The sequence below is a fragment of the Pristiophorus japonicus genome, chromosome 20 (assembly GCF_044704955.1).
Source record: "Pristiophorus japonicus isolate sPriJap1 chromosome 20, sPriJap1.hap1, whole genome shotgun sequence".
NCBI classification, from domain to species: domain Eukaryota; kingdom Metazoa; phylum Chordata; class Chondrichthyes; family Pristiophoridae; genus Pristiophorus; species Pristiophorus japonicus.
In genome coordinates, this window is record NC_091996.1 from 16,549,976 (window position 1) to 16,572,358 (window position 22,383).

Here is a 22,383-nt window from a genome sequence, read left to right on the forward strand (position 1 = left end):
GTTTCCACATGCACGCTGATGCCACCCACTACCATTACCACTTCTCTCGACCCCTCCTCGGTCTCTAGATTGTCAGATTGCTTGTCGGACACCCAGTTCTGGATGAGCATAAATAGTCTCCAATTGAATATTGGGAAGACCGAAGCCATTGTTTTCGGTCCCTGCCACAAACTCCGTTCCCTAGCCACTGACTCCATCCCTCTCCCCAACTTCTGTCTGAGGCTGAACCAGACTGTTTGCAACCTTGGTGTCATATTTGACCCTGAAATTAGCTTTCGACTATACATCCGCAGCATAATTAAGACCGTCTATTTTCTCCTCCATAACATCAGCTCATCCGCTGCTGAAGCCCTCATCCATGCCTTTGTTACCTCTAGACTTGACTATTCCAACACATTCCTGGATGGCCTCCCACATTCTACACCTGCATAAACAAATTCCTCCATGGTCTTGCCCCTCTTATCTCTGTAACCTCCACCAGCCCCACAAGCCCCCTCCCCCGGGATGCCTGTGCTCCTCTAATTCTGCCCTCTTGAGCATCCTTGATTATAGTCGCTCAACCATCGGTGACCGAGCCTTCTGTTGCCTAGGCCCCAAGCTATGGAACTCACTGCCTAAACCTCTCCACCTTTCTACCTCTCATTCCTCCTTTAAGGCACTCCTTAAAACCTATCTCTTTGACCAAGCTGCCTAATTTCTCCTTGTGCGGCTCAGTGTCACATTTTTTGTCTCAATACTCCTGTGAAGCACCTTGGGACGTTTCACTACATTAAAGGCGTTGTATAAATACAAGTTGTCTACTACGGGGCTAAATGTTTCACTCGGGCTGTGTGACCGTTACAGATTATCTCTGTGGTGGGTGACTTGTGTGTTGAGTATGAAGGACTTTTTTTGTATAAACATGTTATATATTGTACAAATTTAAATTATTCTGTGATAACTGAATGAGAATGTCAGGTTGATGAGTTTTACCAAACACACGTGCACATGCACACACAATTAATGTTCGAATTTTATCAAACTGACCAGCAATTTTTCAATGTTGTGTACCTATAATTAGACACCAATTGGAACATCAGCAATTAAATCCTCAAACATGGAAACATAGAAAATAGGAGCAGTAGTAGGCCATTCGGCCCTTCGAGCTTGCACCACCATTCAATATAATCATGACTGATCCTCTATCTCAACACCATATTCCTGCTTTTCCCCCATATCCCTTGATGCCTTTTGTGTCTAGAAATCTATCTATCTCCTTCTTAAATATATTCAGTGACTTGGCCTCCACAGCCTTCTGTGGTAGAGAATTCCATAGGTTCACCACCCTCTGAGTGAAGAAATTTCTCTTCCTCTCAGTCCTAAATTTCCTACCCCGTATCCTGAGACTGTGACCCCTTATTCTAGACTTCCCAGCCAGGGGAAACATCCTCCCCGCATCCAGTCTGTCCACCCCTGTCAGAATTTTATACGTTTCAATGAGATCCCCTCTCATTCTTCTAAATTCAGTCTCGTGAACCTTTGCTGCACTCCCTCTATGGCAAGTATATCCTTTCTTGGGTAAGGAGACCAAAACTGCACACAATATTCCAGGTGTGGTCTCACCAAGGCCCTGTATAACTCGTAAGACATCCTTGCTCCTGTACTCAAATCCTCTTGCAATGAAGGCCAACATACCATTTGCCTTCCTAACTGCTTGCTGCACCTGCATGTTTGCTTTCAATGACTGGTGTACAAGGACACTCGGGTCCCTTTGTACATCGACATTTCCCAAGCTATCACCATTTAAATAATGCTTTGTCTTTGTTTTTCCTGCCAAAGTGGATAACTTCACATTTATCCACGATATACTACATCTGCCATGTGTTTGCCCACTCACTCAACCTATCTAAATCGCCTTGCAGCACCTTTGCATCCTCCTCACAACTCTCAATCCTACCTAGTTTTGTGTCGTCAGCAAACTTGGAAATATTATATATTGTGACTAGCTGGGGCCCAAGCACTGATCCCTGTGGTACCCCACTAGTCACTGCCCGCCACCCCGAAAAAGACCAGTTTATTCCTACTCTCTGTTTTCTGTCAGTTAACCAGTTTTTAATCCATGCCAGTACATCGCTCCCAATCCTATGTGCTTTCATTTTGCACACTAAACTTTTATGTGGGACTTTATCAAAGGTCTTCTGAAAATCCAAATACTCTACATCCATCTATTCTATCAGTTACATCCTCAAAAAACCCCATTAGGTTTGTCAAACATGATTTTCCTTTCATAAATCCATGTTGACTTTGTCTAATCCTGTTGATATTATCCAAGTGTGTCGTTATCATATACTTTAGAATAGACTCTAGCATTTTCGCTACTACTGATGTTAGGCTAACCGGTCTGTAGTTTCCTGTTTTCTCTCTCCCTTTTTAAATAGTGGGGTTACATTTGCCACTCTCCAATCTGCCGGAACTGTTCCGTGATCTATTGGACTTTGGAAGATGACAACCAATGCATTCACTATTTCCATGGCTACCCCTTTTAGTACTCTGGGATGTAGATCATCAGGCCTTTGGGATTTATCGGCCTTCAGTCCCATTAGTTTTTCCAGCACTATTTTCTTACTAATAATAATTTCCTTTAATTCCTCTTGCTCACTAGACCCTTGGTTCCCCAGCATTTCTGGGACGTTATTTGTGTCCTCTTCCGTGAAGACAGAACCAAAGTATTTATTTAATTGTTCTGCCATTTCCTTGTTCCCCATTACAAATTCTCCCGTTTCTGTCTGTAAAGGACCTACATTTGTCTTCACTAATCTTTTTCTTTTTACATACTTGTAGAAACTTTTGCAGTCGGTTTTTATGTTCCTTGCAAATTTACTCTCTTTCCCCTCTTAATCAATCTCTTGGTTCTTTTTTTTACTGAATTCGAAACTGCTCCCAATCCTTAGGCTTGCTACTTTTTCTGGCAACTTTACATAGAAACATAGAAAATAGGTGCAGGAGTAGGCCATTCGGCCCTTCTAGCCTGCACCGCCATTCAATGAGTTCATGGCTGAACATTCAACTTCAGTACCCCATTCCTGCTTTCTCGCCATACCCCTTGATCCCCCTAGCAGTAAGGACCTCATCTAACTCCTTTTTGAATATATTTAGTGAATTGGCCTCAACAACTTTCTGTGGTAGAGAATTCCACAGGTTCACCACTCTCTGGGTGAAGAAGTTCCTCCGCATCTCGGTCCTAAATGGCTTACCCCTTATCCTTAGACTGTGACCCCTGGTTCTGGACTTCCCCAACATTGGGAACATTCTTCCTGCATCTAACCTGTCTAACCCCGTCAGAATTTTATATGTTTCTATGAGGTCCCCTCTCATTCTTCTGAACTCCAGTGAATACAAGCCCAGTTGATCCAGTCTTTCTTGATAGGTCAGTCCCGCCATCCCGGGAATCAGTCTGGTGAACCTTCGCTGCACTCCCTCAATAGCAAGAATGTCCTTCCTCAGGTTAGGAGACCAAAACTGTACACAATACTCCAGGTGTGGCCTCACCAATGCCCTGTACAACTGTAGCAACACCTCCCTGCCCCTGTACTCAAATCCCCTTGCTATGAAGGCCCTTTGAATCTAATACTATCTTTAACTTCTTTTGTTAGCCATGGTTGGGCCACTTTTCTTTTTGTGTTTTTATACCAGAAAGGAATGTATAACTGTTGCAGTTCATGTATTCGTTCCTTAAATGTTAGCCATTGTCTATCCACCGTCATGCCTTTTAATGAATCTTCCCAATCTATCATAGCCAATTCATTCCTCATACTGTTGTAATTTCCTTTGTTTAGATTTAGGATCCTAGTTTCGGATTGGACTGCTTCACTTCCCATCTTAATAAAGAATTCAGTCATGTTATGGTCACTCTTCCCTGAAGGACCCTGCACAACAAGACTGTTAATTAACCCCTTCTCATTACACAATACCCAATCTAAGACAGCCTGTTCCCGAGTAGGCTCCTCAACAAACTGGTCTAAAAAACCATCTCGTACACACTTCAGGAATTCATCTTTAGTATTATTACTAATTTGGTTTGGCCAGTCTATATGTAGATTAAAGTCACCTATGATTACTGCAGTACCCTTGTTACATGCATCTCTGATTTCCTGTTTGATGCCGTCCCCGACATTACCACTACTGTTTGGAGGCCTATAGACAACTCCCCCCAATGTTTTCTGCCCCTTGGTGCTCCCCTTAGCTCCACCCAGACTGATTCTACATCTTGATTTTCTGAGCCAATATCCTTTCTCTCTATTGCTCTGATTTCATCCTTTACTAACAACGCCACACCACCCCCGTTTCCTTTTTGCCTGTCCTTCCGAAGTATCGAATATCCTTGGACGTTCAGTTCCCAACCCTGGTCATCCTGCAACCATGTCTCACTAATTGCAACTATATCATATCCGTTTACGTCTATTTGCGCTGTTAATTCGTCTACCTTATTACGAATGCTTCGTGCATTCAGATACAGTGCTTTTAGATTTGTCTTTTTAACATTATTGGACATCTTAACATTATTTGTACTATAGCCCTATTTGTTTTATCGCTATTTTTTCTTACCTGGACTCTATTTGTTAGTGCACTCTTGTTTTGTGCAGAAATGCATTGCGATGTTGCTGTTTTGCAGAGCATTTGTTGGGTGCTTTGCAGTTGCAAAATCAGTTGCGAGGAAGCTGTGATGTGCATTTCGATGCACCCAGCCTTTCAGATCAGTAATAGTAATAAGCTCATTTGATCTATTTTGCATTAAAAATAATCTTTTCCATTACAGATTCAATATTGTATATTTTCCAATATTTCCATGGATACTGTCAGTATCAATCGTTTTGTATTTTTACATATTTTATGTGTTATTTTACCTCCCTGTTCTGAATCTTTCTTGGTCTCCCCATTCTTTCCACTGGCTTGAGCCAAAAGAACAAACCAGTAAGCTGCCAGGCTTCTGCCACCAGTGCTGTCATTTAAAAAGTTCACCAGAGGGGACTCTGCTTTGGATATTCCCTTTTGTCATTTAATCTCTCCTGCCTTCCACCCAATCACAGACCTTCCCTTATGTTCTTTCCTCCCCTTTCCCTGCCTCTGTACTTGCTTAAAACCTGTTACATCCCTAACTTTTTCCAGTTCTGACAGAAGGTCATGGACCTGAAATGTTGGGTCCAAGTTTCTGCTCTCTGTAAAAACGGCGCACCTTATGGAACGGCGCCGAAAGCTTACCTTGTGATTCTGTGAGCTGCTCAGGACGTCTTTGTGCTCGGCCTGGCGCAGCACAAGGGGTCGGGGCGGAGCCAGGTCCCTGCGCTGAAAACAGTGCCGGGACCTCTGCACATCCGCCCGAGCCCTGGCCGAATGGGCACCCCGGGCGAAGATCGAGACTCAGGCCTCCTCTCTCTTTTCCCCCCCCTCCCCACCACGTCAGTGGCGGGGCCCGCCCGCCCGGCATCTCGCTGGGGGCGGGCCCCACCCAAAGTGGCGACGGCAGCGGCCCAGCTTCCACGCCGTCGGCAGCGGAACCCGTTCAGCTTCCCCCTCCCTCTCTCTTCCCCCTCCCTCTCTCTTCCCCCTCTTCCACCCTCCTCCCCCCTCATACCTCGCTGACAGAGAGAGAGAGAGAGAGACACTGGGGGGCCCCCATCCCAGCATGCTTAATTTTTTATTTATTGATTTTTTAAAAAAAAATTTTGTTTGATTTATTGGTCGATTTATTGATTTATTTATCATTTATTATTGATGGTTCTTTATTTGTAAAAGTGAAGTGTTTAATGTTTCTAAACTTCCCTCCCTCCCCCCCCCCCCCCCATCTCTCATTCCCAATGCCTGATTTCTAAATGCAGGCAAGGTTTTTCTGAGCGTACAAAAATCTACACTTACACCATTCTAAGTTAGTTTGGAGTAAGTTTTCGCTGCCTAAACTTGCAAAACAGGCGTAAATAGCTGGACACGCCCCCTTTTGAAAAAAAATCTGTTGTAAAATGAAACTATATTCCAACTCACTAGAACTGGAGCAAACTAAATGCTGAGAATTGCAATTTCTCAGATGCTCCATTCTAAACTAGTTGCTCCAAAAAAATAGGAGCAACTCAGGCTGAAACTTGAGCCCGTTAACTCTGTTTCTCTCTCCACATATGCTGCTTGTCTTGCTGAGTTATTCCAGCATTTTGCGTGTTTATTTCAGATTTCCAGCATCTGCTTTTTTCCAGTATTTTGCTTTTGCACATTTTAATCTACTGGGCTTTAGTGAAAACGCCTTAATTCTCTTCATAAATGTAACTCCTCATCGCCAGTGACATTCCAGTGAATCTACACTGCAACTTTTCCATTACTTGTATATCTTTCCTACAATGGCCGACCAAAAATGAACAAAATACTGCAACTGCAGCTGAGTTCACATCTTGTACAAATTTAACATTACCTCCTTGCTTTTGTACTCCATACCTCCAGGCACAAAACCAGGCCTTTTTAATAGCTTTATCTACTTGTGCTGCCACATTAAATACCTGTTGTTTGCAACCAAGATCTTGCTGCACCTCTGTTCCATTTAAACTTTTCAATTTCTGCACTCAGCCCTGGAGCTCTGAGACTCATTGTAGCTGCCAACTGCTGCTTTGGCTGAGATCAGATAACTTAGCACTGACTGGAATTGAATCGTGGACTTTTTTGGTCTCAACTGAACCATTCGGGCGATAAGTAAAATATTTGTAACTGACTAATGCAGAAGCAAATTTACTGTCTGTACCATGGAGATAAATGGGCAAAAGTTAGACTGTGTTTGAAAAACTGTAGATTAAGTTGCTGTGCTTACAAGTGAAGTGTGTTGTCGCATTCGGCACTGCAGAAATAATTGTGATTGTAGTGACCATTTCAGTTGATTTGGTTCTGTCTCCCAGTGTCTTCATGGTGATAGTCTGATTGCCAACACAATGTCTGTTCATCCTTTCCTCATTGATTAAATCATTTAAAATGTGGTGTTCTCATAGAAGCTGAACATTGCAGGGCTCGTGTGAATGTAGAACTTGGATAATTTGAATTATTGCGAACAAGCACATTTATAAAATATATTAGTTGACTTGTCTCGGAACTATAGATAAAATATTTAGGCCATTGAAGATCCTCACTCTAAAAGAATGTCTTCATGGTTTAATCTTTCTCTGCTAAATTAGTTTTGTTTCCTGCTTATCTCTTCCCCCTCCGCCACCCACTTCTTCCTTTCCTTGTAGCACGAGTGGGTAGATGACCACTTCCCTTGTCTCTTTGGCTGCTATGGAGGTGTTACAAGAATAGCCCAGCTCCGACTTGTAGTTAGTTTGTTTCCTTTCTTTTTAGTGGGAAAGTGCCTGTCTTATAGGTTGGTATTTCCTCACAGCAATGTAACTCAGATGAATAACTGAGTGAAGTGAGGGAATTAAAGCTGCAAAAGGGTATGGTATGGGACTGGACTAGCATCCCAGTGGCTGAGAGTTCAAATCCTACCATGGGTTCTGAAATTGAAGTCAATAAATCTGGTAATTTGTGGGCTGCAATGAAAAGTGGGGAAAGTGGCAGAATGCTTAAAACCCAGCTGGCTCATTAACATCCTTCAGGGATGGGCATCTGCCACCCCAACCCTGTTAATCTACGTGTGACTCCAATCCTGCACTACGCAGTTAACTTTTAATACCCTCAGAGCTAATAGGGATTGGGAATAAATGTTCCCTTGCCGGTGTGATCTACATCCCAAGAGCAAAAAAAATCCTATGGCTCTGTAGTGCTACTGTATTGGTGCTACAGTGCATTGCAAACTATAGTGAAGCAGTTGATTCCTTAGTAGCAACCATTAAGCTTAACCTTCTAGGACAATTAACTTTTCTCCTATTTAACATGTCTTGTAATTGGTGGTACCTGTATTTTTAAAGTACTTTTTGATAATTTGTCAATAGCTGTGAAACCAACAGTCGGCCAGCGCATGCATATCATTAATTTATTTATAACATCGCAAATTGCCAGAGTTGTGTGCAAGTATAAAACCATATCAATTAGAAGCATTTTCAATTACATGCCTGTCCAAACTGGTCATGACATTTTCTGGGGAGTACCAGGTTTCATTCTGAAATTGCAAAATGATTTGTTTACTGAAAGTGAACTTGATGCCTTTTGCAGAAATTCCCCCCACCTGACTTCAATTCTTCTTTAGTCCTGCATTGTAGCAAACATTATTTTTCAGTTGAAATTTTTTTTTAGTTTCTAGTATACGTAACATCTAAAGTCATTCAAGTAGTGAAGCCCAAAAGCACAAATTTTAGCAATTGTTAGTCACTGGATATTACTGTATATTGTGATTGCTATCTTTGTCTGTTTTGCATTTGATATGGAATAAAAATGACTGCTGGAAATCTGAAATCAAATCAGAAAATGTTGAAAAAAGCTAGTTAAAATGAATATTGCAGCAGGCTGAATCATTGCTAGAGTTTGTTTTCCACTGTTCTTTTTGTTAACAACTTCTGATAAAGACCTGATGAATCTTTAACATCTGTGTTGTGCTGCATGTTATTTACCAAGAGATTTTAACTATTTGCTGTTTAGATTTTAACTTATTGATACTGAGCTAGAATATATAAGTTTGTGTGTCATTATTTACAGAACTACTACTAACTTAAAATGCAATGGTTTGTTGGACTGTGACTCTTCATACACCAAGCAATAAGCACTGTGCATTAGAGGGTCTTTATTTTAGTCTTGTCATCTGTATTCTGAGAGCCCGGTGTTTATGAAGTTCAGTGTTTGTAGACTGGTGGTAGATTTGGAGCTCCAGGTGAAATTGAAGTTATTTTTCTTACTGGTGTGATGTACATAATTATTTTAGCATCTAAAGTTGTAAACGACAAAGTTAACAGGTTATTTATTCTATCCTGATTACTGAGGATATTATGTGGAGTTCAGAAGAATGAGAGGTGATCTTATCGAAACCTGAAATCGACCAGTTACATTGCTGTTTAATGAGGGAACTTTGCAGATTGGCAGCTATTTGTGAATTTCTGGATCCAGGTCAGAAAAAAGTAGCATGCTACGATATTTTTTTGTTTCTCTGCTTTTCACGGCACATATGTGATCTTTGTTGTGTTTCAGGATGGGTGCAGGGGGGGGGTGAAGATGACAATCTGTTGCATTTAGTGGTATAATGATGAGTCTGTTACATATGATATGATTGAGAAGGTTATATCCTAGAGCAGAGGTTGGCAAGGTTGATAAATCAAATGTTGCTTACTGTTTTAATTGGCTCATAGGCTCTTATTCCAGAAACCAGTCTACTTACTTGTTTATATCCCTTAGTAGATGGTTCTGACCAAACCTATTTTATGTTTATCTTTAATGAACAGTTCTTTCTTGGCTTGACAGGAAAATGAAGGCTTTGAATTGGGATGTGTGGGTATTGGTGTTCCAACAGTGAGTTTCATATGAAATTCCTTTGCTGTTTTAAAGTAGTTGAGACATTAAATGTTTGCATTTTAGAAACATAGAAAAGAGGTGCAGGAGTAGGCCATTTCGGCCCTTCGAGCCTGCACCGCCATTCAATGAGTTCATGGCTGAACATGCAACCTCAGTACCCCATTCCTGCTTTCTCGCCATACCCCTTGATCCCCCTAGTAGTAAGGACTATATCTAACTCCTTTTTGAATATATTTAGTGAATTGGCCTCAACAACTTTCTGTGGTAGAGAATTCCACAGGTTCACCACTCTCTGGGTGAAGAAGTTTCTCCTCATCTCAGTCCTAAATGGCTTACCCCTTATCCTTAGACTGTGACCCCTGGTTCTGGACTTCCCCAACATTGGGAACATTCTTCCTGCATCTAACCTGTCTAAACCCATCAGAATTTTAAACGTTTCTATGAGATCCCCTCTCATTCTTCTGAACTCCACTGCATACAAGCCAGTTGATCCAGTCTTTCTCGATATGTCAGTCCCGCCATCCCGGGAATCAGTCTGGTGAACCTTCGCTGCACTCCCTCAATAGCAAGAATGTCCTTCCTCAAGTTAGGAGACCAAAACTGTACACTATACTCCAGGTGTGGCCTCACCAAGGCCCTGTACAACTGTAGCAACACCTCCCTGTCCCTGTACTCAAATCCCCTCGCTATGAAGGCCAACATGCCATTTGCTTTCTTAACCGCCTGCTGTACCTGCATGCCAACCTTCAATGGCTGATGTACCATGACACCCAGGTCTCGTTGCACCTCCTCTTTTCCTAATCTGTCACCATTCAGATAATAGTCTGTCTCTCTGTTTTTACCACCAAAGTGGATAACCTCACATTTATCCACATTATACTTCATCTGCCATGCATTTGCCCACTCACCTAACCTATCCAAGTCACTCTGCAGCCTCATAGCATCCTCCTCGCAGCTCACACTGCCACCCAACTTAGTGTCATCCGCAAATTTGGAGATACTACATTTAATCCCCTCGTCCAAATCATTAATGCACAATGTAAACAGCTGGGGCCCCAGCACAGAACCTTGCGGTACCCCACTAGTCACTGCCTGCCATTCTGAAAAGTACCCATTTACTCCTACTCTTTGCTTCCTGTCTGACAACCAGTTCTCAATCCATGTCAGCACACTACCCCCAATCCCATGTGCTTTAACTTTTCACATTAATCTCTTGTGTGGGACCTTGTCGAAAGCCTTCTGAAAGTCCAAATATACCACATCAACTGGTTCTCCCTTGTCCACTCTACTGGAAACATCCTCAAAAAATTCCAGAAGATTTGTCAAGCATGATTTCCCTTTCACAGATCCATGCTGACTTGGACCTATCATGTCACCTCTTTCCAAATGCGCTGTTATGACATCCTTAATAATTGATTCCATCATTTTACCCACTACTGATGTCAGGCTGACCGGTCTATAATTCCCTGTTTTCTCTCTCCCTCATTTTTAAAAAAGTGGGCTTACATTGGCTACCCTCCACTCGACAGGAACTGATCCAGAGTCTATGGAATGTTAAAAAATAACCGTCAATGCATCCGCTATTTCCAAGGCCGCCACCTTAAGTACTCTGGGATGCAGACCATCAGGCCCTGGGGATTTATCGGCCTTCAATCCCATCAATTTCCCCAACACAATTTCCCGACTAATAAGGATTTCCCTCAGTTCCTCCTCCTTACTAGACCCTCTGACCCCTGTTATATCCGGAAGGTTGTTTGTGTCCTCCTCAGTGAATACCGAACCAAAGTACTTGTTCAATTGGTCTGCCATTTCTTTGTTCCCCGTTATGACTTCCCCTGATTCTGACTGCAGGGGACCTACGTTTGTCTTTACTAACCTTTTTCTCTTTACATATCTATAGAAACTTTTGCAGTCCGTCTTAATGTTCCCTGCAAGCTTCCTCTCGTACTTTATTTTCCCTGCCCTAATCAAACCCTTTGTCCTCTTCTGCTGAGTTCTAAATTTCTCCCAGTCCCTGGGTTCATTGTTATTTCTGGCCAATTTGTATGCCACTTCCTTGGCTTTAATACTATCCCTGATTTCCCTTGATAGCCACGGTTGAGCCATCTTCCCTTTTTTATTTTTACGCCAGACAGGGATGTACAATTGTTGTAGTTCATCCATGCGGTCTCTAAATGTCTACCATTGCCCATCCACTGTCAACCCCTTAAGTATCATTCGCTAATATATCCTAGCCAATTCACGCCTCAAACCTTCAAAGTTACCCTTCTTTAAGTTCTGGACCATGGTCTCTGAATTAACTGTTTCATTCTCCATCCTAATGTAGAATTCCACCATATTATGGTCACTCTGCCCCAAGGGGCCTCGCACAGCGAGATTACTAATTAATCCTCTCTCATTACACAGCACCCAGTCTAAGATGGCCTGCCCCCGAGTTGGTTCCTCGACCTATTGGTCGAGAAAACCATCCCTTATGCACTCTAGGAAATCCTCCTCCACCGTATTGCTTCCAGTTTGGTTAGCCCAATCTATATGCATATTAAAGTCGCCCATGATAACTGCTGCACCTTTATTGCATGCACCCCTAATTTCCTGTTTGATGCCCTCCCCAACATCACTACTACTGTTTGGAGGTCTGTACACAACTCCCACTAACGTTTTTTGCCCTTTGGTGTTCTGCAGCTCTACCCATATAGATTCCACATCCTCCAAGCTAATGTCCTTCCTAACTATTGCATTAATCTCCTCTTTAACCAGCAATGCTACCCCACCTCCTTTTCTTTTTATTCTATCCTTCCTGAACGTTGAATACCCATGGATGTTGAGTTCCCAGCCCTGATCATCCTGGAGCCACGTCTCCGTAATCCCAATCACATCATATCCGTTAACATCTATTTGCACAGTTAATTCATCCACCTTATTACGGATACTCCTTGCATTAAGACACAAAGCCTTCAGACTTGTTTTTTTAACACCCTTTGTCCTTTTAGAATTATGATGCTGTGTGGCCCTTTTTGTTTCTTGCCTTTGTTTACTCGGCCTTCCACTATTTCTTTTTACCTTTCTACCATCTGTTTCTGACTCCATATTACTTCGCCCTATCTCGCTGCATAGGTTCCCATCCCCCTGCCATATTACTTTAAACACTCCCGAACTGCATTAGCAAATGTTACCCCTAGGACATCAGTTCCAGTCCTGCCCAAGTGCAGACCGTCCCTTTTGTACAGGTCCCACTTCCCCCAGAACTGGTTCCAATGTCCCAGGAATTTGAATCCCTCCATCTTGCACCACTGCTCAAGCCACGTATTTATTCTAACTATCCTGCTCCCTCTACTCTGATTAGCACGTGGCACTGGTCGCAATCCAGAGATTACTACCTTCGAGGTCCTACTTTTTAATTTAACTCCTAGCTCCCTAAATTCAGCTTGTAGGACCTCTTCCCGCTTCTTACCTATATCGTTGGTATCTACATGTACCACGACAACTGGCTGTTCACCCTCCCTCTCCAGAATGCTCTGCAGCCGCTCCGAGACATCCTTGACCCTTGCACCAGGGAGGCAACATACCATCCTGGAGTCTCAGTGGCGGCCGCAGAAACTCCTATCTATTCCCCTTACAATAGAGTCCCCTATCACTATAGCTCTCCCACTCTTTTTCCCACCCTTCTGTGCAGCAGAGCCAGCCACGGTGCCATGAACTTGGCTGCTGCTGCCCTCCCCTGATGAGTCATCCTCCTCAACAGTCCTCAAAGCGGTGTATCTGTTTTGCAGGGGGATGACCACAGGGGACCCCTGCACTACCTTCCTTGCACTGCTCTTCCTGCTGGTTTTCCATTTCCTAGCTGGCTGTGGACCCTTCACCTGCGGTAAGACCAACTCGCTACACGTGCTACTCGCGTCATTCTCAGCATCGTGGATGCTCCAGAGTAAATCCACCCTCAGCTCCAACTCCGCAACGCGGTCTGTCAGGAGCTGGAGGCGGATACATTTCCCGCACATGTAGTGAGTTTCCACATGGTACAGGAGGAGCATAACACGTGACCGAGCTCTCCTGTCATGACTTAATCCTTAGATTAACTTAAATTGGCAACAACAATGCTAAAGTTTACTCACTGTTATAGAAGAGAAAAAAGAAAAGCTACTTACCAATCACTTACCCCCTTGGCTATGACGTCACCTTTCTGTTTCTTTCTACTTCTTTTTTGCCCTCTCCCTGTAGCTGCACTGACTGGCCTCTCGCTGACCCCGGACTCGTGTCTCTCCACGCACCTCCCGATGCCTCTCGCGGCCTTTTGTAGGCCTCTCGCCGACCCCGGACTCACGCACCTCCCGACTCCTCTCGCGGCCTTTTGTAGGCCTCTCGCCGACCCCGGACTCGCGTCTCTGCACGCTATTTACATTGCAATTTCTAGCCAAAATATGTTTAAGAACGTACCAGTCATTAATCATTAGCTACTGGCCAGCAACTAGTGGACATACAGAGGGCAGTCATTGGATGCAATATTTATATAGCGGGTTTTGAATTCATCTGTTTGATAAAATTGTTTTGTTTTATGTTGCAATTATAATGCAATCGCAATAACACAAAATGGCAGATTTTTGTGATGAACTGTACAATGGTATCCTGTAGGTTGTTGAGACAGTGTAGTGCATGATTTTTTTCAGTGTGTTATTGTGAGTAAAGTTTAAATTGGTATGCTGATATGGGAAAAAAGTTGGAAGAAAATCTTGTTGAAGGCATGGATGCAGCCCATTATATAAAATATAAGCTTTCATTTCATTTTGTCACTTATGGATATTCTATGATGTGTCCATGGTTCATTACTTTTCTTAATTGTTAATTGTTCTGTCGTGTGACATCAAATATTACATTGGAACTACTAAAAGTGGAAAAGACTGTTGTGGTCCATCTGGCTGGTCTCAAAAAAAATGCTGGTTCAAAAAACAATACAGGTGCAGGTACAGCGTCCAGAATCCGAACTCCGGACCGATCGGTGGCAGGGTCGTCCGGAATCCGTAAAATGTTCGGGAATCCGGACCCGACGACCCTGCCGATCTCATGGCCCCGCCGCTGCCCGACCTCAGGCCTCGCCTTACCTCGAGGCCTCCTCGTCGGGGCCGGCCCACCCAGCAACATCCTTGGCAGGGCCGGCCCACCCGACAACCTCCTCAGCGGGGCCCCGCCTGGCAACACCCTTGACTGAGCCGGCCTGAACAGCTCCTCAGCATGTACCCCCCCACTTCTGACGTTCCGAAATCAGAAATACCCGAACCTGGGCTGAGGTTCGGGTATTTCCAGATTCGCGATGTCAGAAAGACGTTCCAAAGTCCGGAAAAACACGGAATCTGGAACAGCTTCGATCCCGAGGGTTCCGTATTCGGGACGCTGCACCTATACTGTACTTAACTCTATCCGTAAAATAAATTTGCCCGCAAAATGCTATCCCACTTTATCTTTCATTTAACAATAGATTCTAAAGTTCAGGTCATATGATGAGTTGTACAAAATTATTTTGACAAAACACAGATTAGCTTGCGCATTTTGAACAGTTTTGATGAGTGCTATGAGTATATTGCTAGGTTAGTGATTTGTTTGAAAAAAAATTGAGTACAGTTTTAATAATGTAACCGCTAACTGAGAGTTATAAGAGTATATTGTTAGATTAGCGACTTAGTTGAAAACATGTAGAGGGAAGACATTTGCTACAATTCCTCTGATAAACTTGTGCATCTGGGTCAGACTTCTTTTACATAGCTTTGTGTGGTGATGGAGTATTGTCCAGTGAAGAAAAACTGCTAAAATGAACAAAAGCATTATTAAGTCCTTAAGAAATGCTGCAACTTGTATTCAGCCGACTGCAGACATGAAATCTAATGAAAAATCTGTTGACATAATTGCTTAAATTTCCAAGCACATTTACCTCCAACAGGTTTCATACCAAGATTAATTTTGGTGTCAAGTAGTCAATGCATCTGACCACTGTGCATTTTTTGTCTCTGCATTTGCTTGATAACTCGAGCTGCTCATTCTTCCAATGTTTGTGGGAAAGTGATTTGCACATGTGCTTGATGTTGTGCTTGATATATGCATTGCACTGAAATAAATTATATCAATCTCACTTGTGTTTCCCTGTTGAGCCCCGATTACAAACAGACATTTCCATAAACATAATACAGGGTTTGTTTTCTGATCTTCACGATGAATAAGGGTGCACAGAAATTGTGGCTTTTTAAAAGGGAAAAACTTGTACCCATTTTATTTTAAATCCAAAATAATTATTCATGAACAATTTCTCCAGCTCTCGCTCATTTACTTGGCTCATTGTTTGACCACTTGGCTCGATTGCAATGTGGTTGAAAATAAAGAAGGAAATCTGTTTCGAAATGGAGCCAAGATTTTGAGTTGTAGCCCAAAGCACTTCATCTAGAAATGTGTGCATAGTTCTCCAGCATATGCAATGTGCAGCATTCCATATTCCAGTACTGTATAGGAATGCAGTATGCTATTATGAGAGCATTTGCATTCCAAGTAAATGTGGAAATATGATTTTTTTTTCACCTTCTGTGAACTATTTAAACATCTATGAGAAATAAAACTTTGTTTGATTGTAACTCTGAAATAGATTAATATTTATTTTCCACGTGAAAACTGGGTAAAACAATGTAATGCCAAGGATAAGTGCATCTCGTCTGGGAAATGTGATCTTTAGATGAGTGAAAGTATATATCAATTAAAATAGACTTGAAACTTGACAAAAGGAAAAAAAATATGATCATCTTTCTCTGCCCTACAGGATCAGTTTGACAACTTGGAAAAACACACACAATGGGGAATTGAATTTGTAGAGAGATACAACAAGTTTGTTAAGGATCGAACAGATATTGAAATCAGCTATGCAAAGCAGCTTAGGTGAGTACTTTGAAAAGTAATAAATGTGTTCCATTATTATCCTTCGTGCAGAGAATACTGTAATTCAGTGTCACATAATATACTTGGCCAATTGCATTTCTGGTTAGTAAATAAAAAAATGGATAATGTACACGGTCATCGAACGTGTGATCTCAATACTTGTATCTGCATAGTGTATGCATGTGTACTTCAATCATTATGTGCATTTGCTGGTAAAACGAGAACACAAAATAATGTTTTTTGATCATTGAGTGCTTCATTTCCTTCATTGCTGAATGGTGGTAGATGTGAAGTAAATACAGGTATATACAAGGGAAGTACATTTACTTGTATTGCATGAGTGCATGCAAGGCATTTTCTGGTAAAATTAATGTGGTTAAAACAGTATCACCATAGCCACATCTGTGGCTCGTCCACAATTTCGATTAGACAGCACTACTGTGAATGAAGGAATATTATCCATAAATTCACAGTTTATATGTTGAGTAGTTGTACGGTGTTTATAGAAAAAAAAGATTTTCCAGATGCTGTTGGAATTTAATTACTTAGAGGATGAAAGAGACATGAAGATTTCGTCTAATAAACTCGAGACCTGGTCAGTATGTTGCTGCTATGAAAGGGTAAAGGTGACTTGGGGTAGGTTAATGATCAAATCAAGAGCAATTTCATTTATCTGCAACCAGTAGTAACAGGACAAAAATGATGTATTGCCACCTGCACAGGCTTTACCATAAAAGATCTCTGGTAATAAACCAAGTGAAAAAGCAGTTTGAACACTTGAGGGTCACTGGTTTACAATTATTAGCAGCTATATTAAGATCTTAATATGAAATATTCTGGATTCTTGACTGAAAAATTTCCGCATATGATTTCATTTTGCTCAGGAATCATTGGAAACACAATTTTAGCTAAGGATCAGAAAATGACGAGCATAATACCAATTTGTTACCAGGGGTGTAAAGATTACTGTGGACCAGTAAGGCCAGTATCTATAGTAGATAAAACATTAATAATCCTGAAGGAGGGAAGAACGAGCCATCTAGAGAAATAGAAGGGAGTCAACGTGGTTCCATGGGTGGGAGGTTGTGCCTGACAGATTTATTGGAATTTTTCAAAGCAGTAATAGACCTGATGGACATGGGGAACATTGCTAAACCGGATGTCGGTCTATGATTGGAAAGCACAGAATGGAGGAAGAGTTTATTTAGTGGATCTGAAACTGGCTTAATCAGAAGAAACAAAGTTTAGTTGTACTTGGAGGTGCAAAAGCATAGAAAGTGATATCTAGCAGGGTACCTCGACAATCGGTGTTCGAGCTGTTCCTGTTTCTAGTGTACAGAAATTATTTGGAAGTAAGGACAAAAACAAAAATGTTTAACTTTGATATCAAACTTTGGTGTGGAGTGCATTAAGAAAGGCCAAGAGGAGATTTACTGGAGGTTTTTAACATTATGAAGGGAATAGGGAACAACTATTTATCCTGTCAGTGACAAGGGTTCACGAAATGCAAAATTGTCACTGAGAATTAGCAGAGTGGTTAGCTGAGTTTCTTTCTGCAGTGAGTTGGAGCGTAGAATGTTTTGCCACAGGTAGTAGTTCAGCCAAAGACCATTGTAGCTTTTAAGGAGAGAATATATTGCCATTTGAAGCAAAGGAAGATAAAGGGAAAAAGCAAGAAAGTGGAATTATCTTTTAGATTCCTGTAACAAAAAAACTGGCAGAGAGACAATTGTTTAATCGTCTCTGTCTGTGCTGTCGACTTCTAATATGGAACAAATGGACTAAGTAGAGAAAGATTTGGATAAATTGGAAAATTGGCAGGTTTCACAAGTGGCAGATGTTCAATTTATATAAATGTGAAGTAATTTTACTGAGGGAGTGGGGCAAGCAGTGGGGATATGATCCAATCATTAGTTGTGGACAGCTCACAGGAAAAAAATCAGCATAGTATCAGCAGCAAGGAAGCAAACCAGATCTTGTTTAGCGAGAAGGGTCGAGCGTAAGTCCCAGAAAATAGTAACAAACTTACACAAAGCACCGGTCCAGTTCTACCTCGAATACTGTGTACAGTGTGCAGTTCTAGCATTGAAGAGGGTATAGCAAGGGGCAACTAAACTGACAACTTGGATTAGATGCCTGAGTCACCAGGGAAGGCAGTAGAAACTGAGACAAAAGCAAAATACTGCGGATACTGGAGTCTGAAATAAAACCAGAAAATGTTGGAAATACTCAGCAGGTCAGGCAGCATCTGTGGAGAGAGAAACAGAGTTAACGTTTCAGGTCAATGAACTGACGATCATTCTAACTAAAGAAGATCTTGTTTGCTTCCTTGCTGCCAATTTTTTTTCTGTGACCTGTCCATAACTGGAGATGTTCTTCAGGTGATCAAGATTCTCAGGCATACAGATAAATGTAACTATTTTTGGCCTCATCATAAACTCTACAACAGAAGGCATTAACTCAGAAGAGGAGGTAAGCTGAACGGGCAGTTCAGACTTAATTAATATAGATGGGGAGTGGTGAACATCTGGAGCACATGTCCATGGCGATAGACAATGTTGGCAAGTTCAGGAGGGAATTGCATACATGTTTGGCAGAGAAAGTAATCGAGCTACAAAAAAGATAAGAAATGTCGATAATGTTTTTTTTTTAAACTTTAGAACCAACCAGACAGACCACGAAAGTCGTCGTCATCATCATAGGCAGTCCCTTGGACTTGCTTCCACTCTAAAAATGAGTTCTTAGGTGACTGAACAGTCCAATACCAGAACCACAGTCCTTGTCACAGGAGGGACAGATAGTTGTTGACGGAAAGGGTGGGTGGGACTGGTTTGCCGCACGCTCTTTCCGCTGCCTGCGCTTGGTTTCTGCACGCTCTCGGCGATGAGACTCGAGGTGCTTAGTGCCCTCCCGGATGCACTTCCTCCACTTAGGGCGGTCTTTGGCCAGATTGCACTTTATCAAGGAGGCTTTGAGGGCATGTTCTTGAAACGTTTCCTCTGCCCACCTTTGGCTCGCCACTAAAGTACTGAACCATTGTCTTTGCTTGGGTCAGATTTTGTAGGGTATGCAACTGGATGTTTTCATTTAATGATCCCCCCCACATCCCACCCATGTCCTGAAGGTGGTGTCACATGTTGGGGTACGGTTATGTAGCAGCCATCAACCCTCTGATAACTCAGCAAATGGCCCTTCTTTACTTGCATATAATATGTAGGTGCTGTGTTCAAATGTTAAGGGCTGAGCCCAATCCTGCCCTCCCCATAAAGATGTACATTTTCAAATGGGGATTACTGGTTAGCAGTCAGAAGTGGGAACCGGGCTGATTGAGAATTGTGCGTGAACCAGAAGTAATTGCGCAGTCTGTGTTTTATTGGTAGATTGGGGGTCTCTCTCTCTCTCTCTCTCTCTCGGCCGTGGTATCCTTTGTTTGATGGGTGAAGGGGGCAGTGGGCGGGTGAGAGGGAGGGAGGACAACGCGCTTTTCTCTTGCTGAGGAGAAAGTCCGCCGGGTTTCGCCCCCCCCTTGACCGAGAGCGAAAGGCTCAGAGACGCCGAGCTGGAAAGTGAAGGCGTCACTTTGATTGACAGTGGAAAATGGAGTGGGGGTGAAATGTCAGGAACAGGGAGTGGGGCTGAAATATTGGGAGCAGGACGAGCAGAAACATCCATTAAAATTTCTAGATTGATGCACAGGACGCTTCTGTGTAACTTTCGTTTATTGAAATCAGCTTCCGGTTCGATGGCAGGAGTCACAAGGTAATTAAATTTAAGTGCAGAACGAGAAGGCACAAGTGCAACATCGAAAAGCCTCAAGAAAGCAGAGATAGAAAGAATTTGTTTTTCAACACACTAATAGATATGTGAAATTACACTCACAGCAAAAACAGTGTTGCTGTGTTGAATAAGTAGAGCCGGATTGGTATTTGGGATTGAAGATTTTTTGGGTTTGAGTAAATGATCAAATGCTCCATGGAACACAGTGGTTCTTTTTCTGCTGGAGTTATGGAAGTGTCATTTAAGAAGGAGCTGGGCCCATTGAGGTGTAAGGATTTACTGGAGTTTCACTCAATTATTTTTTTGGGTCAGGGTGTAGTTTTGCACAACTGTGCCTCAAGAGATAAAATGAGTATGTTGGAGTCCAAGGTGAAATAAATTAGCTTCATTGGACGGCATAGTCATTTTCAATTGTGTGCTACCTTATTTTATTTATTTGCATTCTCAAAAACAGCTGTGCAAGAGAATTCCAAGAAACGATTGGTGAATGCATATTTACTAATCATTTATGAAATAAAAGTAGTTTGCAATTCTTGCTTTTTAAATGAAATTGAGAGGAAAGCTTTGATATCAATTTCTAAGAATTACATTTTCTCAATTGTGTCTACCCTGCCAATTGACAAAGTGGCCGCTGCCAAAGAATTATTGCTTTTAGACTTGGATCTTTCAAGCAGGGTCATAAAATCTGAATGCCGAATGTGCTATTTTCTGGACAGGCCCAAAAGGAAATGAGGAACAGCAACTGCCTGATGCTGATGCAATGTCACGTGTGAATCACACCATGTTGAAATATGCTTTTGTTGTCATTTCAGTTAATGGAAATTTTATAATGCACTATTAGAAATTCAGCGAGCAACACCCACTATAGTGGCTTCCTGCACAGAGAATGAGGAATGCATGTGTCATGCCTTTTATCATACAGGGATCTGTCGTGGCAGGAGACAAAGCTGAATTGCTCGCTGTTATTTATATTGGTAAATTGAACTGCTACATTAAATTAAGGTTGTACGCTATAGAACAGCATTGTACAATGTAACTGATTTCTTAAATTTTTATTAAAATTCTGAGTGACAAATAATCAAATCCAAAATTTGGTGAACCTATCAAGGCTTAAAAGGAACAAAAGGCAAAATACTGCAGGTGGAAATCCAAAACATAAACAGAAAATGCTTGAAATACTCAGCATATCAGGCAGCATCTGTGAAGAGAGAAAGAGAATTGATATTCAGTTCTGTGACATTTCATCAGAATCGGAAAATGTTACAGATAACAGGTTTTAAGCAAGTACAGAGACTGGGAAAGAGGACGAGGGCAGGAAAGAACAAAAGGGAAGGTATGTGTTAGGGTGGACGGCAGGAGTAATTTAAATGACAAGGGATGATGGTGCAAGGCAGAAGTGGGTGGCAATGGGACAAGTAAAGAAGTAAAAGATGGATCTAGAGGAGCTGTAAATGGCAATAGCAGAATCATTACCTGCACTTGCTGTGCGAAAAAATGGGAGCAGTGGTTATGATGTGAAATTGCTGAACTCCGTGTTGAGTCCGTAAGGTTGTAAAGTGCTTAATCGAAAGATGAGGTTCTAGTCCTCGAGCTTCTGTTGAACTTCATTGAAACAGTGCAGGAGGCCGAGGTCAGAGTGGGGGTGGGTTGGAGAAGTAAAATGGCAGGCGACCGGAAGCTCCGGGTCATGCTTGCGGACTGAACAGCAAAGCGATCACCCAATCTGCGTTTGATCTCCCCAATGTAGAGAAAACTGCATTGTGGACAGCGAATACAGTACACTAAATTGAAAGAAGTACAAGTACATTGATGTTTCTTTGGGTCTACTCCTTCACCTCTTTTTCCGGTACATTGATGACTTCCTGCTCTCGTTCCTACTGGAAAATGTAATTAACTTTTCTTCACATGTACACCCCTCCCTTGCCTTCACATGGTACATCTCCAACTCTTCCTTTCCCTTCCTGGACTTCTCCATCTCCATTTCTGAGGAAAGGCTGTCAACCAATATCCAGTTCTGTGCGATCACCCTGAATTGGTTCAATTCCTATCTGTCCCAACAGAGCCAGCACACATGTAGTGGCTTCTCCTTCCCCCATATTGTCACCTTTTGAGTACCCGAAACTTCTGTCTTTGGACAGCTCCTATTTTATGTCTCAATGGTGCCTCTCTGAGATGTCATCCATAGGCATGCAGTCAGCTTCTGTATGTATGCTGATGTTGCCCAGCTCTACCTCACTGTCAACTCCCATAAGC

At 42.2% G+C, this 22,383-nt stretch overlaps 1 protein-coding gene across 6 annotated transcripts in view; it reads left to right on the plus strand.

Annotated features, from left to right (window-relative positions):
* The window catches only part of fnbp1b (formin binding protein 1b), a 337,119-nt gene that overhangs the window by 99,769 nt on the left and 214,967 nt on the right, over nucleotides 1-22,383 (plus strand). For 5 of the 6 annotated variants that reach the window (XM_070863799.1, XM_070863797.1, XM_070863796.1 and 2 more), the window contains exon 2: nucleotides 16,238-16,353. In XM_070863799.1, coding sequence (XP_070719900.1) covers nucleotides 16,238-16,353 — 116 coding nt within the window. Of the gene's footprint in view, nucleotides 1-16,237; nucleotides 16,354-18,757; nucleotides 18,826-22,383 lie in introns of those variants that run through there. The other variant, XM_070863801.1, reaches the window with a different exon arrangement.